General features: G+C 37.0%; 1 protein-coding gene across 5 annotated transcripts in view; it reads left to right on the top strand.

Annotated features, from left to right (window-relative positions):
- The window catches only part of plat (plasminogen activator, tissue), a 63686-nt gene extending 45713 nt beyond the window's left edge, over positions 1 to 17973 (top strand). For 3 of the 5 annotated variants that reach the window (XM_053624824.1, XM_053624821.1, XM_053624823.1), the window contains 8 exons: positions 6279 to 6364; positions 6682 to 6744; positions 6859 to 7060; positions 7947 to 8083; positions 9113 to 9253; positions 9350 to 9498; positions 9708 to 9807; positions 17545 to 17973. In XM_053624824.1, coding sequence (XP_053480799.1) covers positions 6279 to 6364; positions 6682 to 6744; positions 6859 to 7060; positions 7947 to 8083; positions 9113 to 9253; positions 9350 to 9498; positions 9708 to 9807; positions 17545 to 17714 — 1048 coding nt within the window. In that variant the 3' untranslated portion in view covers positions 17715 to 17973. Of the gene's footprint in view, positions 1 to 6278; positions 6365 to 6681; positions 6745 to 6858; positions 7061 to 7946; positions 8084 to 9112; positions 9254 to 9349; positions 9499 to 9707; positions 11586 to 13818; positions 13905 to 17544 lie in introns of those variants that run through there. The other 2 variants (XM_053624825.1, XM_053624822.1) reach the window with 2 other exon arrangements.
- The last annotated feature ends 459 nt before the right edge of the window (positions 17974 to 18432 follow it).

The following is an 18432-nucleotide window of genomic DNA, read 5'->3' as shown; positions in this document are numbered from 1 at the left end:
ATACTAACAAAGGAAAACAAAATTAAAAGTACCCCCCCCCCCCGGCACATAATGGCTACCCAATAACTATCGCTGGTTATATAGATATTGTAAGACCCAACAACAGGCACAAAAATTTAAGTGGGAAGTGTCTGTAACTCCATAAAGTATACGATAAAGGGATGCCATTTATAAAAAAAAAAAACTTGTCCGTACAATCCTTCATCGTATACCTTATTTTCTCCAGTTTTAGAAAAAAACATCACGTCCTTTAGCCACTGGGAGATAGATGGGTATTTAGCAGACTTCCAATGCAACAGTAGGGAACGTCTTGCTATAAGGGATGTGAAAGCAATAACATCCTTTTGTATCGAGCTCAATGGAACTGAGTCATCAGGAATCCCAAATACAGCAATCAATGGGCAAGGCTTTAAATCTACCCTAAGAATAGTGGACATGATGGTTAAAAAACCAGACCAAAAACCATGGAGATCAGGGCAGAAGAAAAACATATGGCCAAGATGGCATGGAGAGCCATGGCATTTATCACACTTGTCCTCTACATCAGGATACATCACAGAAAGTCTCGACTTGGACAGATGGACTCTGTTTAAAACTTTGAACTGTATAAATCCAAGACGAGCACAAGAAGTGGTAGACTGTACCCTCCCTATAGCACGTTCCCAACACTCCTCACTTATCCTAACTCCTAACTCCATTTCCCACGCATTCCTAATTTTGTTACTTGACTCACTACCTAGCGCCAGAATAAAATCATAAATCCTAGAAATCATTCCTCTCTGATGTGGATTGTTTGAAAACAAGCTTTCCCAAGCCTGTTCAGGAGGCGCAGAGGGGAAATCAGGAAAACATCTAGAAATGAAATTCCGAATTTGAAAATACCGAAAAAAATGCATCACAGGGAGGTCATAAGTGGATGCCAGATTGGCAAAGCTATCAAACACACCATCGGCATACAAATCTCTAACTTGTTTCATACCCTTGTCATACCATACTGAAAATGTGGAGTCCAAACACGATGGAGGAAATAGATGGTTGTTGACTAAAGGACCCAAAGAGGATGCACCTACAAATTTAAAGTGCCGTCTAAATTGATACCAAGTCATAAGTGTGTTGAATTTGTATTCTACACCGTATCGAACTATTCCTTTAAACAAGGGAGAAGATTTTAGTGCAATAGACAGCGGCTCGATAGCGACAGCAAAAAGCAGAGGGGATAAAGGACAACCTTGACGACACCCTCGTCCGAGAGCAAAATAATCCGAATAAATATCGTTTGTCTGAACCCTGGCATTAGGGGATGAGTAAAGGAGGCTAATCCAAGAAATAAACTTATCCCCAAATCCGAACTTCAAGACTGCAAACAAATACTCCCACTCAACCCTATCAAATGCTTTTTCAGCATCTAATGAAATCATAATCTCAGGGAGCACAGACGAATGCTTTGAATAAATTATATTAAAGAGTGTACGGGTATTAAAAAACAATTGACGTCCCTTTATAAAACCGTTCTGCTCTTCAGATATAATATAAGGGAGTATATTCTCTAAACGAGTGTGCTCGTTTTAATACCTTATTGTTTCTATAGTAACATGTCATACACGTGGACTTGTACAGCAGATGCACCACATAATCTAATGTAATCTACTAATAATAAATTGATTTTAAAAAATCTGTTGTTGCATCACACCCTACGTCATGCACTATTTTGTATAACTGCAGTCTGTCATGTGTATTCTTACATATTTCCAAGTCTACCTTATACTCTTGTTTATAAAAATGCTTCAAAAAACACAATTAAATGGACATAAAATCTATCAATGCATCATTTAAACATATTTTAAGCTTTTCATGCATCCATTATATCCTTTCATTTTTCTCTCTCTGCTTATTGTAACTAAACTGAACCATGCTATTCCATTTCAGACCATCTTGAAAATTATTAAATTATAAACATATGTACATGCCTTGAACTAACTTTGTGCTTATTTTATTACCATAGTACATCTTATGGGCGGCTGTGGCTCAGATGGTAGAGTGGGTTGTCCACTAATCACAAGGTTGGTGGTTCGGTCCCCGGCCCACATGCCTCCATGTGCCGAAGTGTCCTTGGGCAAGACACTGAACCCCAAGTTGCTTCCAATGGCAGATTAGTGCCTTGCATGGCAGCTCTGCTGCCATTGGTGTGTGAATGTGTGTGAATGAGAAACAGTATAAAGTGCTTTGTAGAACTGCTAAGGTTAAAAGGCACTATATGCAGTGCCCTCCACTAATAATGGCACCACTAATAATTGTTGCATACCTATATTTAACAAAGTTTTTTTTTTGATAAACCTGTGTTTTGTTTGTAATTGCTCGATATCCATGAGAGCAGAGTATTTTTGTGAATTTTTTTAACAAAAGATCAAAAAGTTAAACAATAAAGACAATTTTTCACAGCCTTCTTTGCTCATATTTACCAAGGGTGCCAATATTAGTGGAGGGCACTGTAAAATACAGACCATTTACCATCTTGTGTATATATGCATCATAAATATGTGTAATCTGTTAGTCATGATTGTTTTATAATCTCATGGGAAAAAAAATAGTCATACCTTTTTCCTCCATGCTTAATGGGCTCAGCTTCCTGTTTGAAGCTGACTACACCCCATTATATGATGTCACATAATATTTCTATCAAGCTGTTACTTTGAAATGGCTCACGAGTTTTGACTTCTGCTTATCAGGCCAGAAAAAAAAATGTTGCTAAGTGTAGCTGTTCCAATTTACCTGATGGCCGTAGATACAGCACCTCCAGAAAGTCCCACATTACCCCCCCCCCCTTTTCTTTTTTCGCTGTTTTGCAACATCATTTAAGCATATCAGAATTTGATTTTTTTTTAACTCCTTTTGTGACTTTTTGCAGAAATAAAATTAAATAAAGTATTTAGATGTTCTAAGAATTATTAAAAATATATATAAAAAGCCTAATATCTTGCATAATTATAATTAATTGAAAATTTATAATTATAATTATAATTAATTTAAAATTTACAATTAACTTGAAAATTAAATACTATTCCTAATTTTGTTTGATCAAACAAAATTAGGAATAGTATTTAATTTTCAAGAGCTGACACTAAATATATTTCCCCCCAAAGTATTGGAACAGCAAGCCAATTTTAAAGCCAATTTTATTGTTTTTGCTATATACTGAAGACATTTGGGTTTGAGATCAAAAGATGAGTATTAGATGATACATCAGAATTTCAGCAGATAGTCATAAAGTAACAAATAATCTTAAAGTAAATTTCCCTTGCTTGGAATCAAGTTGGCATCAAACTGTTGCATTTTTGTATTGTGATGCTTTTCCAGGCTTGTTCTGCAGTTTTTTTCAGTTGTTGTTTGTTTTGGGTGTTTCTCCCTTCAGTCTCCTCTTCAGGGGGTGAAATGCTTGCTCAATTGGGTTAAGGTCTGGTGATTGACTTGGCCAGTCTAAAATCTTCTACTTTTTCCCATGATGAAGTTCTTTGTTGTGTTTGCAGTGTGTTTTGGGTCATTGTTTTGCTTCAAGGTGAAGTTCCTCCAAATTAGACTGCTGCATATCTCTGGCAGACAATGTTTCTGTAGAGTTCTGAATTCATTCTGCTGCTACCATCAGGAGTTACATCATAAATAAAGATTAGTGAGCCCAAATTCCAATCTGGCATTCCGATTCTTACTGCTAATATTTTGCATCTTGTGGTATGTCCTCTGTATTTCTGCCCTCAAAGTCTTCTTTAAACATTATACTGTGATACCTTCACTCAGCCTGTGGCTGTTGTTGGTGATGCCACTGACAGTTGTTTTTGAGTTTTTCTACCCAATTTTTTTTTAATGTTTCTGTCATCAACTGCTGTTGTTGTTTCCCTTCTAACAGAATTATTGAAAATGACCATTGCAGTTTCCATTGTTGAAGAACAATGACAAAAATAACAACCATTTATAGCATCTCTATAAATTTTGAGATGCAACAGTTTGATCTTTCTTTTTTTTTCCTTAAAGAATATATCCCAAAACAATTTCTAAAGAAAACTAAAATGCAATATAAAGATGCACATGGTAATGGTAACTGGCTAAATTTGAGCCAGCACCAGCTATGGACTTTCTAATTCTGTGCATCAGAAGACTGCAAGATTCATGATATCCTTTACATGTTCAAGAAACATTTGCATATCCTGCATTTGACAAAATACAAAGCTGAAAGTTTCTACAGCATGAAGCCTGTCGTCTGAAAATTCAGCCTTTAATAAGTTGTCCATCTTGGTCCTCCATGCATAATATTTTGGGCAACTGAACCATGATGACCAATATAGGCACAAGCAAATTAATTTACATTTTTCTTTTTAAAAGTGTTACGTATTTAGAATGACTGTATATTGAATTTTGCTGTTCAAACTTAACAATGACATTATCAGGCTTTAATATTGGCCATCACTCTTTGGCTTTTTGAAGATGTAAATGAGAACTGAAAACCTATGGTTGTAGAGGACAGAGGAGCCAGTGCAGGTGTGGTTGTAGAGGGCAGAGAAGCCACTGCAGGTGTGGTTGTAGAGGACTGTAAATCAAGTGCAGTTGAAAAAGGTTGGGAGGATAAACTTGTTGGTAAGCATATCTGAAGGGGAGTTTCCATTATATATCTCCTAAGAACAGTTTTGCTGCAATTAGGACAGTGGTAATGAGCCTCAGATCTTCAGGGCAAATGGCAATGACATAATCTTTTATCTGTAGAAAAAGCACAGCACACAAATCAGGAAAAACAATATTAGTCCATTAATATAAAAGCCTGATAATGTCATTATTAAGTTTAATCAGCAAATTCAATATACAGTAATTCTTAATACCTTTTAAAAAGAAAAATGTAAATTAATTTGCTTGTGCCTGTATTAGTCATCAACAGGATAGTGGAATAATGAACTTACCTTTGAAAACAATTGACAGTGGTGACTACAAGTTGTGATTGCAAATGACATTGCTGACAGAGAGTGCAAGTGCAAGTCTGCAGCCAGACTATTGCTTTTTTCAGCTTCAAAATGGCTTGGTTTTCCCTCATAGACAGCTCTCTTGTCTTCATGTTGGTTTATCCTTCTTAACAACAAACACAGTCTTCACAGGTGAAACCCAGGACTCAAACCAAGAGTAGACATTCAGATCTATTAACTGTTTAAGAGGTCACACCTGGACAACAAGAAATGTCATATGTTCCAATAATTTTAATCACTTGAAATATGGGTGGGTTAAATCAAAAGGTGCCATGTTCTAAGTTGTTAACACATCTAGATGTAAATATCAGGAAATGAAAGCTGAAATTCTGATCTCATATTCCTTTTTTGATCTTAACCAAATGCCTTCAGTGTATAGCAAAAACAAAAGAAATGGCCTTGCTGTTCCAATACTTTTGGAGGGGATTTCATGTTAAACAGGGTATGCCTGCGTTAATCCTAGGATCCACCTATTTCCAGTTGTATTCATACACAATAAATATCTCTGACTTTGGGAGGTCTTAAGTCTCAGACCAAGCCCATGATGGCCCATAAAGCACTGAGCTGAAGTTGTTAGGAGGAAAAAAGATGGAAACGGTTATTAATACAACAGCAAAGCTTTGCACCTTCTTAGGTGCACTGTGAAATCCATAATAACAAAGCTGAAAAAATATGGCATAATGAAGACACTACCAAGATTAGGTCAAATTGAGTATTTGGACTAGAAGGGCAATTTACAGCGAAGCGTCCAAGAGTCCAGCTATAACACTGAAGGGGTTACAGAGCACCCTGGGTGAAGTAGGAGAGCCTCTGCAGACCACATGGAGGCAACAGGCAATGTGGATGGAGCTGAAAATAAGAAAAATGTTAAGGAGAACATTTTCTAGTCAGCCAGACATTTATGCAGAGCTTGACCCCTGGTCGCAACCTGTAATTCCCAACTTCCAACCAGAAACAGCCAAAGAACACTGATGGGGTGAATGCTCATTAATTAAGCAGATTTTTTTCAAATAATTCTGAGGACATCTAAATACTTCTCTACTTTTCTGTACAGAGTTACTTCAAAGGGAGCAGAAAAAAGTCCCATTCTGATATGCGTAAATTTGATGTTGTAATACAGCAAAAGGATAAATAACCAATGAGGAGTGAGCACATTCTGGTGACACTATACCTGAATTCACCTTATATCTACAAAACTAAACCCACATTTAAAAAAAAAATACATAACCATATGCACAAGTTTTTTTTTGTTGTTGTTTTGTTTTTAAATCTCTTTAGGAACCCAGACAGTGATCTTGGTCCCTGGTGTCACATTTATAAAGGCTCCCAGCTGACTTGGGAACTCTGTGATATCCCCAAATGCTGTAAGTATTTCATAATTTCCATAATGAAAGAAGGTCACTGTTATTATGGTCACTGTTCACTCTGCTTCTCATGACAACAGTCATCAACAATGAAACATATACACTTACTTATACAGTGATTCTTAATATCCAGCATTACAATGGCATACAGTACCATAGGAAACTTGATAAAGTGTTACTGTATCTCATGACTGTCTTAAATGTGCTGTCTCCAGATTTTATTTTCTGAATCATCTGTTAGACCAAATTATTATGTATGTGTGTGTGTGTGTGTGTGTGTGTGTGTGTTTCTAATTAATGATTCCTTTTCTACACAGCAAGGAAACCATCTACCATCACAACCCTTGGACCAAGAGCCCCTACAACCCCCATCAGAGGAAGTGAGAGAACTCAGGAACAAATTTTTATCTCTGGTGCAAATTGCTTAGCTACCTCTGACCTTAATTTTTAGAATATTTTTGATTGACATAGATGAACATTGTTCTCTCTCTCAGCCTCCTGTGGTCAGCGTTCTGAAATGCCTTCTAGTTCAATATTCAGAATACTTGGAGGTCAGGATAGTGACATCAGACAGCAGCCATGGCAAGTGGCTATCACTGTGTACTTGCCACGCACCAAATCACACAACTTTCTGTGTGGAGGAGTCCTGATTGACTCTTGCTGGGTCCTCTCTGCAGCACACTGCTTCCAGGAGGGGTGAGCATACTCTTTTGTCCAAGTTACCCAGGCTCTCTCTTAGTTTTTTTGTGTGCAAGTTATTTCTTATTTTAATTGAATTTTTTTACTACTATGGAAATCAGCCTGAATTTATTGACAACACTGTGTGTGTCATGTGAGGGAACGGGCAGACAGATACAAATGCAGGTAGAGGTGTTTATTTAAGATCGGGGCAGACAAATCCAAAATGTAGGCAAAACTCAATCAGTAAACAAGCAAATGTTTGGGCGATCAATAAAAAGGATTTCAGAGGCAGGACAGTATCAGAAAACGAGGTCAGTAACAGAAACATGAGCAGCGAGATGAACATGCTTGGTATCATCACAAACACAAGGAATGGAGTGTATACTTCACAATGAGTGAGTGGAATGAAAGTCCTTTTCTACTGTGGCTGTGATTGTGATTATGTGTGATCAAAATGAATTTGAGAGTGAACGTGTCAAAGTGTGAGTGTTCTGGTAATTGCAGTTCATGGTGGCCATGTTTGCAGTCCATGGTGGCCATGTTTGTAGGGGAAATTTATTTCATGGCGTGAGTAGACCTAACAAAATGAAAATATCTTGAATATAGGCCAATTTATCTAACATCTTATTAGGAGATTATTATAAATAAAATGTAAGATTATTCAGCCTGTTTTTATCTTTTTTACGCATTTCAAGCAAAATATACAAATTTCAAGCTTGAAGTAAGTGAAAAAATTACTTGATACATGTGACTGTATTAAAGATATTTTCACTTGTTACAATGTCTTTTTTGTAGTGAAAACTGCAGCAGTGGTGAAATTGCATATGTAGACAATTATACATTGTATATACAATAGATTTGTCTTTATTAATACTGGCATCTCTTATGGATGCATATTTAGATTTGTGGAAAATCGCCTGCACGTGATCCTTGGCCGAACCTTCAGGCTCCAGAACTCCAGCAGTGAGCAGACATTTGATGTGGAGACATACTGGATCCATGAACAATACAACGATGCGAATTATGATAATGACATAGGTAATTTTGAGCTGTGTGTAACATCTCTCTCTCTCTCTCTCTCATATATATATATATATATATATATATATATATATATATATATATATATATATATATATATATATATATATATATATATATATGTATGTATATTATACTTGGTAATTTATTTGTTGAGGAAAATGATCCAATATTACACATCTGTGAGTGAACTTTTGCTTTCAGTATCTGGTGTGACCCTCTTGTACAGCAATAACTGCAACTAAACATTTCCTGTAACTGTTCATCAGTCCTGCACATCAGCTTGCAGGAATTTTAGACCATTCCTCATTACAGAACAGCTTCAGCTCTGGGATGTTGGTGGGTTTCCTCACATGAACTACTTCCTTCCGGTGCTTCCACAACATTCAATTCACGGACAGAGACAGAAAAACAGGCCCAAACAATGATACCACCAGCACCATCTGTGTTTCACAGATGGGATAAGGTTCTTATGGTGGAATGCAGTGTTTTCCTGTCTCCACACATAATGCTTAACATTTAAACCAAAAATTCTATTTTGGTCTCATCTGTCCAAAAAAAATTTTCCAATAGCCCTTTGGCTTGTCCATTTACAGCAATGTTCTTTTTGGAGAACAGCGGTTTTCTCCTTGCAACCCTGCCATGCACACCATTGTTGTTCGGTGTTCTACTGATGGTGGACACATGAACATTAACATCAGCCAATGTGAGAGAGGCCTTTAGTTGCTTAGAAGTTATCCCTGGGTTCCCCTGTGACCATGTGGTCTATTACACGTCTTGCTCTTGGAGTGATCTTTGTTGGTTGATCACTCCTGGTGAGGGTAACACGTCTTGAATTTCCTCCATTTTTACACAATCTGTCTTGACTGTGGATTGGTCCAACTCTTTAGAGATGGTTTTGTAACCTTTTCCAGTCTGATGAGCATCAACAACTCTTTTTAAATGTACTTATATTAGCAGTTTGGTGGCGAAGGTCACAATTATTTTGACTGAATACTAACTTTCATTTCACTCTTTGTCTAACAGCTCTGCTAAAGTTGAAGAGTAAAACTGGCATCTGTGCTGTAAATTCTCCAGAGGTGCTGCCTGTTTGTTTACCAAAACCTGGCATAGTTCTCCCAGATTGGATGGAATGTGAGATTTCTGGTTATGGCAAAGACAAAGAATGTAAGTTTTAGGCTTTTTCATCTGTAAAATGAAGATAAAGCAAGAGTCTTTTGATCAATGAACTGATTTCTGATCTCTGGCATTTCTCTTTCTCAGTCTCTCCATTCTATTCTGAGCGAATAAAACAGGGTCATGTGCGCCTCTGGCCCCAGGAGCAGTGTGTGCCAGAGAAGCTCTCTGGGCGTGAAATCACGCTGAACATGCTGTGTGCTGGAGACACACGTGGCCTGGACGATGCCTGCAAGGTAATGAATTTGAGCTCATCCCACACTACAAGACTGTCCATAATGGTTATTTTGTTGAAATGCATGCATGTGCTGTATAAATACTACTGTAAAAACAGTAAATGTCTCTGTCTTGGTGTAAAATTGTTTACTTCTCTGTGTCTCTTCTGTTTGACATAAGTGAACATTTTGTATTTAGCAGTTCTGTTTATTTTTCTCTCTATTTGTAGGGTGACTCAGGTGGTCCTCTGGTTTGTGAAAAGGACAGACAGATGACCCTCATAGGTTTGATCAGCTGGGGGGATGGATGTGGAAAGAAAGACATGCCAGGTGTTTACACACGCATTACAAAGTACACAACCTGGATTTCCAGCAAGATGAGATCAAACTAATGCACAAACCCCAAGATCCATTTGCTAAAAGTGGACTAATTTGAAATAGTCTCAGTTATGCTGACATTAGTACTGTTGCATATACATGTTTCATGTAAAAGCATGGTCTAACTGGATTCTCAAAGGGGAGTTGATGAAATGGTTGCTAGGGAAAAGAAGGAAAGTCATCAATGATGATAATCCTAGCAAAATGTAGACACCACTCCAGTTACAAATTTATTGTCCACATTTATTTCTACAAGACAACCTCAATACGCTGAAATGCGAGTATTGGTGTAATATGTACACAAATTTACACATATGCAGAAATATATATGCATATTATAATGCTGTCAAAAGTTGAGGTCCAGCCAATGGAAATCTACATTTAAAAATGTTAATTATTAAAATTTTAAAACTGTATTCAAGTATCACAATAAATATATGTACAGCCCAATGTGGGTGTAACCGTAGTGCCTAGTTGTCATTGTCTTTATCCTGTGAAGACACCCTCTGTCCATGTTGCAGATTGTAAAACAGAGGCTGTTCTTGGGTTATATTTACTCAATATTAGGTAAATATGACAACAATGTTGGGTGAAGAGTACATAGATACTGGACATTGGGCTTTAAATATTTCAGATATATTTTCCCATATAAATATCCTTTTATTTGCCTTTCTATTGTAAAAGAAAAATCCATTTGTACACAGGTATCGTATAGGCTGCCTACTAGCTTTCTAGTATATACAGTCCCCTCCAAAAGTATTTGAACAGCAAGGCCTTTTCCTGTATGCTGAAAACATATGGGTTTGATATCAAAAGATGAATGTGAATTTCAGCTTTTATTTTCTGATATTTACATCTAGATAGAACATGGCTCCTTTGTTGCAGACCATGCAATTCTCATTTTCGCAAAAAGGAACAGACTTGGAACACATATTCTTAAAGTAAATTTAAACATAAAACACTTAATATTTGGTTGCATATCCCTTGCTTGGTGTAATTGCATTGACATCACCAGACTGTTGCATTCTTCTTTTATGATGCTCTTCCAGGCTTGTACCACAGCTTTTTTTAAATTGTTGTTTGTTTTGAGCATTTCTTCCTTCAATTTCCTCTTCAGGAGGTGAAATGTATGCTCAATGGGAGTAAGATCTGGTGATTCATGTGGCCAGTCTTACACCTTTTTCTTTGTTGTGTTGGCAGTGGGTTTGGGTCATTGTCTTGCAAGTATGGGTCTCTGCAGGTCGGAATAATGAGCATGTCAAAAGCTAAGGGGGCATGTCGAAAAGCTATTTCAATTAACCAAGAGCGCTGTCGGTTAAACATACAGGCAGTCCTTAAGTTAAATTGCAGTGCTGCAGGGATGACGTATTTTTGTAGGCCAACCAGTAAGTTAGCATCACCCTGGCTCCCTCTACAAAAAACTATTCCCTTGACAGAGATTATTGCAGAAAATAAGCTCTGTCACCAGCAAAAGTTTATGATTCTTACTTTTTTTTTTTTTTATCAAGATAATCTTCACAAATTAACACAACGTTTATGAATCTTGAAGGCTATATACAATCGCCAGAAGTAAAAAGCTAAAGAAAAGAAGCTACAAAAGAAGACTGCCACGGTCGCTTGACTTCAACGTCACCACCACTTGGCTTCCAATAAAATTTATAGCAATACAATTTGAAAAAACACTAGAATTGGAAAATACTATAAATTGATATCTAGAAATTGGAAAGTTTGAGTTGGAATAGTCTGCAAGAGCGTGAGTGTAAACACAATGACTCTGTAGTAGATGAGTTTTCCTGTTTGCCATGATGACGTTTAATGTCCCTAACCACTTCTGTAGTCCCATTTAGCCACTTTTTAGCAACCGCCTTTTTCAAGACATGTAAAAGCTTAACAAAACCATGAGTAGGGTATTACTGATGTATTTTATGTCGTAGAATAAAACGTGGAAATATCTTGAGCTTGTGTTAACCACAGAACTTATTTTAGGCATTTAACCAAAAACCCTTTTAAAAAAACTATACTCATGATTTTTTAAAATCTTTTACGTGTCTCGGTGGTTGCTAACAAATGGTACTATAAAGGTTGTTGGGGACATTAAACGTTATCATGCCAAACAGGAAAACTCATCTACTATAGCCTCGTTGTGTTTATACTCACACTCTTGCAAACTATTCCAACTCAAACTATCCAACTTTTAGATTTATCAATTTATAATACTTTCCAATTCTAGTGTTGTTGTTTTTTGGTCAAGTTGTAGTTCTATAAATGCTATTGGAAGATTAGTGGTGGTGACATTGACATCATGCGACCGTGGTGTAGTTCGTTCATAGACTAACTTTAGCTTTTTACTTCCGACGATTGACACTACCTCCACCATTCTTGACCAATGAGCTTATATGTTTTAAATCATTAGTAGATCATTTCTTTCTCCACACTCTGGCCTTGTCATCACTTTGGTAAAGGTTAATCTTTGTTTCAGAACTTTTGTGGCTCATCTCTGTATTTCTTTGCAAATTCCAATCTGACCTTCCCATTCTTACTACTGATGAGTGGTTTGCGTCTTGTGGTATAGCATCTATACTTCGAATAGTGGATTGTGATACCTTCACCCCTGCCCTGTGGAGGTTGTTAGTAATGCCACTGACAGTTGTTTTGGGAGTTTTCTTCACAGCTCTCACAATGTTTCTGTCATTGGTGGCTGTTGTTTTTATTGGCTGACCTGTTCGATGTCTGGTTTTTAGTACACCAGTGGCTTCTTTCTTTTTCAGGACATTCCAAATTGTTGTATTGGCTATGCCCACTGCTTGTCTAATTGATCAATTTTCCTTCTTTTCTCAGCTTCAAAATGGCTTGCTTTTTCCCTATAGTCAGCTCTCTTTTCTTCATGTTGGTTTATCCTTTTTAACAACAAATGCAGTCTTCAAGTACTCAAACCAAGAGCAGAATTCAGAGCAATTAATTGTTTAAACAATCAATCTAACAAGGCACACACGGGCAACAATAAAATACCTGTCAGTCGCATGTTCCAATATTTTTGATCGCTTGAAAAATGGATGGGTTCAAACAAAAGTTGCCATGTTCTAAGTTGTTTAATACATTTACTATAAATGCAAATTTCAGCAAAAACAATAGAATTGGCCTTGCCATTACAATATTTTGGAGGGGACAGTTTAAAACTTAAACATACAATATTATTTAAACTGATCTTTTTTGGATTTCCTTGCAAATTAATTTTATTTTCCCATTTTAAAGCAATAAATATCTGCTGGTTCAGAGAAATGCATAAGGGTGTCTGTTACATGAGGTGATCCTAGATATTTTAGGTCAGGTTATGCATTTTTATTGTTACTTTGTCCATTAGGATTTTGGTCCACACCATTTGAAAGTGGTGTTAGTCTTTATATTTTGAGTTATTTTAAAACTATTGAATATTGTATTAAGTTCATATTTAACTATTTATCATCAGAAACTTTTGTTTTGTATTCTTTGGCAGTAAATAAATTTAGCATTATCTTTGCTACATGATACCTTTTAAGTAAATTAAAGTTGCGTTCATTATACATTTTATGTGATTTTGTGAGTGTTCATTATTTTACCAAGTTTTTTATGGAGCTTGTTACTACAACACCAGCTTGCTCCAAACAAGCATCTTTCTGCACCTTTTCAAAGGCATCTTTCTTGACCTATACAAAACTGATTACACAAGAGTGCTATTTTTAGACTAAACTGAATAAGCTTTAATTGCTTTGGCCCAAAATACATTCAGTGTCAAAGCAGTGTCACTCGAGCTCTAGCACCAGTAAAACTCTATTTTTTTAGCCCAATTTACAAATGCTTGCATATTCTCTTTCAAAACAGATTATACTCATAATTCAAATCAAAATAAACAGCAGGTACTGTAGTTAAGTTAGTTATTGTTATTATTGTAAAGTTATTGTTATTATTTATTATTATCTTACACAGGGTTGAGGGAAGCCTGGAGCCTATCCCACTAGCACTAGTCTGGGGACACCCTGGATGGGGTGCCAACCCATCGCAGGGCACAATCACACACACATTGTCAATGCCAATCAACATATGGCGTTGGACTGGGGGAGGAAACTGGAGGACACCCCTGAAGCACTGGAAGAACATGCAAACTACGTTCAAACGGAATTTGAACTCCCAACCCTGGAGGTGTTAATATTCATCCATCCATCCATCCATCCATCCATCTTCTACCACTTACTCCTTTTCAGGGGCACAGGGAACCTAGAGCCTATCCCAGGGAACATTGGGCACAAGGCGGGGTACACCATGGACAGGGTGCCAGTCCATCGCAGGGCACAATCACATACACACACTCACCCATTCATACACTACACAGACACTTTAGACATGCCAATCAACCATGCACGTCTTTTGACGCATGACCCCGGCGGGACCCCGGCGGGACTCGAACCCCGGACCCTGGAGGTGTGAGGCGAACGTACTAACCACTAAGCCACCGTGTGCCCCGGTGGTGTTGTTGTTGTTGTTGTTGTTGTTGTTGTTGTTATAATAATAATAATAATAATAATAATAATAATAATAATAATAATAATAATAATAATAATAATAATAATAATAATAATAATAATAATACACTCTATTTATGAGGATTGTGCAAGGTGACATGCAATGAACTTGTTAATCTTGTATAGGAATTGAGAAATTATGGTGATACCAAAGATAGTAGGCCAAGTAAACAAGCTTTTTTGCTTTTGAGCCATTCCACCAAATGGGTGCCATTTCTGTCACCTGGGGGGTATTCCAGAAAGCAGGTTATGGGACTTACCTGGATAAGTTTATTCAGATTTAACAGATAACCTCAACTTTCACTTCCAAAAATGGAGGTAACTTTCAGGGTATCTAAGCAGCTATAGCAACTTACTCTCTGAGCATATCCTGTTCTGGAGCACATAGAATATTTACAGTAGAATATTTGCGGGAGCGTTACCATTTTTCATATGAATCATTAATTTATTTAGCAAACCTTTTGAAATCTCACATCGCCAACGTGCAGAGAATGTGGGAAAGGCAACTGTGTGTAGGGTTGTTCATACTGTATGCCTTTCACTCAAACGGTGTTGTTGAGATGTGATCTGCCAAAATCACTTCTAATTAAATGACTAATGCACAAAGTGAACAGCTGAGTGTGGATCATTGTTTCTTTGTTTTCTGTAATTGAAAAAGACATTTGAATGTATTGCTTTACCATTCAACAATAACTGACAAAATAATAATAATAATCAGTAGGAAAATACTTCCACCTTTAACCAGTGCTTCAGCAATTCAATTTCAATCCTGGCCTTTTTTATGTTCACTTTTTTCCCTCCATTTGAAGTTGTAGAATGTCCATCTCCATGTCACTTTTTCTAATTTGCCTTTGAAGATGGACCTTATACAGCTCCTTTGCAGGAAGACAGAATTATAATTAGAATATCAATTATATTGAATTGTCTGTAATTGTCGTGGATAAATCAACCCTTTCAGCCTAAGGCCAAAACTTCAGAGACAGAGGGTTAGTGGATGTAAAAAAGTAAATAAACTTTATTGAAAACCAACAAAGTGTGACAGTCTGCCGAAAGTCCAAATTATGCAAACACACACAGCCCTTTTTTATACCTTTCTTCACAGCGTAATCATTGTAGGTGGGGTTTTGCCTTTCCTCATTAAAACAGACCAATCTTCTTTGCCACAATTAAATATTCATGTCTATGTGTTATCTTAAATTTGTGGAGCATGCGCAGTTAGTTGTTCTTACTCAAAACGATTTCATGTGGTCATGGTTTCTTCTTTTTTAAAAAAAAAAAAGGTTTCACACAGGCTTGTGTGTCCTGACCTTGATCCACACTCGCCTTTTTTAAGTCTTACCCTAGCTCGTTAGTTGATATCGGGCCTCAAAGTTAACTGCTTCTGTGGAGGAAGATACAGGCTGTTACAATTAGTGTACAGTAAGACACAGAGTTCATCCAACTCAATCCACACTCAGAATATAGTGGATCAAACATTGTTCTATGGATTTAGATTATGCTTCTAACTATTGATTATACATATAGATTATGCTTTTTAACTAATATTGCTTATTCGATTATGCTTAAGTAATAATTCTAAATGTTGGTTATACAGTATCTCACAAAAGTGAGTACACCCCTCACATTTTTGTAAATATTTGATTAATATCTTTTCATGTGACAACACTGAAGAAATGACACTTTGCTACAATGTAAAGTAGTGAGTGTACAGCTTGTGTAACAGTGTAAATTTGCTGTCCCCTCAAAATAACTCAACACACAGCCATTAATGTCTAAACCGCTGGCAACTAAAGTGAGTACACCCCTAAGTGAAAATGTCCAAATTGGGCCCAATTAGCCATTTTCCCTCCCTGGTGTCATGTGACTTGTTAGTGTTACAAGGTCTCAGGTGTGAATGGGGAGCAGGTGTGTTAAATTTGGTGTCATCACTCTCACACTCCCTCATACTGGTCACTGGAAGTTCAACATGGCACCTCATGGCAAAGAACTCTCTGAGGATCTGAAAAAAATAATTGTTGCTCTACATAAAGATGGCGTAGGCTATAAGAAGATTGCCAAGACCCTGCCTGCATAGTATGGGTTCTCTCCATCTTCTTCTACAAAAGGCAAGAAAGAAAGACAAAAAGTTATTATGCAAAGATATTATGCAAAAGTTCTCTGATCTCTTCATTGACTACCAGTACAGTACCTAAGATCAATTTGAAAATATTCTTGCTTGTCTACAAAATACTAAATGGTTCAGTTGGAAAAACTACATCCAATGTTTTAGCTAAAATTGCATTTAATTCATGCAAACAAACTTGCCTGACCTTTTCTAAGAAGCCTTCTCTTTATATAAGTCACAGGACTGAGTTTTTAGCATAGAATTAGCAAATACATTAAATATAGGTGGCTTAGTGGTTAGCATGTCTGCCTCACACCTCCGGGGTTCGAGTCCTGCCAGGGCCATGTGTGTGCGGAGTTTGCATGTTTCCTCCAGGTACTCCGGTTTCCTCCCCCTAGTCCAAAGACATGCATGGTAGGCTGATTGGTGTGTCTGTAGTGTATGAATGGGTGTGTGAGTGTGTATGTGATTGTGCCCTGTGATGGACTGGCACCCTGTCCAGGGTGTATCCCGCCTTGTGCCCGATGCTCCCTGGGATAAGCTCCAGGTTCCCCGTGACCCTGAAAAGGAGTAAGCGATAGAAGATGGATGGATGGAAATATTTTAGGTAATAGGACTGTATGTTGAGATTATGACTTTCTCAGTCATAGTTACAAACTAACTATGAATCTTCTGAAAGCCATGGTAACACCAAAAGTTCTCTAATTTTTTTTCTGTATATTTGATGATCAAATATACAGAAAAAAAAATAAGAGAACTTACTTTTGGTGTTACCATGGCCTTCATAAGATCCAGATGATACAACTTCCTGGTGAACATGTGACTTGTGAAATGTTAAAAAAATTTCGGGGGGAGGGGGTGGGGTGTGAGTGTTAGGGTAACAGGACTGAGTGAAAAACTGGGGGGAATTTCAGGGTCAGAGTTAATATATAACCTCAACTTTTGGTTCCAAAAACATGGGTAACTTTCAGGGTATGTAATGAGCCATAGCAACTTACTCTCTGAACATAACCTGCTCTTATGTTCCAGGGTTTGTTTGTTTCAGACAGCTGACTTTTGAAAAATATCCAATGGATGAAGAAACATGGATTACACAAAATCTTTTTCGCTGTGAAAGGGTGATAAGACCATGTATAGATGTGTTTTTATATACGAATGAATATTTTGGGAGCGTTACCATTTTTCATGTGAATCATTAATGTATTTAATAAACCTTTTGACACCTCACATCACCAACGTGACACATTGTGGATCAGCGCTTAACACCAAGCACATTTTATGCATTGCCTGTTTTTTTCCAGGAATTTTCTGTATAATGCAAAATTGAACATTGATCCTATTAGACCCGTGCCATAACATTTAATGGATATGCCTTTAATTTTAACCCTCCATCAATTTCTTAACATTGTACATAGTACTAATAATATAATAGGCTTTATATTTTATCAAGTGTATTCCTTCTGGACCCAGTCAAAATGAAACTCAAAAAAAGATCATATTTCATAAACTTCCTAAATTGTAACCTGACTAATTGGCCTAACTTTCTATAATAACTTTTCTCTCTGGTCTATACAATATAAGGATTATTGGTGCTCCAGAAGACAAACCTCCTACGACTACAGTGGTCTCCAAGATACTTAAGGAGACACTTAATATTGACAAGGACATTATCATTGACAGATCGCATTGCACATTATAGCTGAAGCCTAGCCCGGGGTAGCATCCATAAATACAACAGTTAAAAGTGGTAAAGTGGCAGTGTAACCTTTAAATACTAACAGCAGTACGTTAACAAGTTAAATAGCCTACAAAAGGCAAAAATGAAAACCTATTGCACTTGAAAAGTTTGTGGTATTAATGTAGTGCAAATACAACAGGTAAAACAAGTAAAATGGCAGTGTAACCTTCAAGTACTGA

This window comes from Ictalurus furcatus, chromosome 5 (genome assembly GCF_023375685.1).
Source record: "Ictalurus furcatus strain D&B chromosome 5, Billie_1.0, whole genome shotgun sequence".
In the NCBI taxonomy this organism is placed as follows: domain Eukaryota; kingdom Metazoa; phylum Chordata; class Actinopteri; order Siluriformes; family Ictaluridae; genus Ictalurus; species Ictalurus furcatus.
The sequence above is the reverse complement of the archived record's forward strand: the minus strand, read 5'-3'. Positions and strand labels throughout refer to the sequence as shown.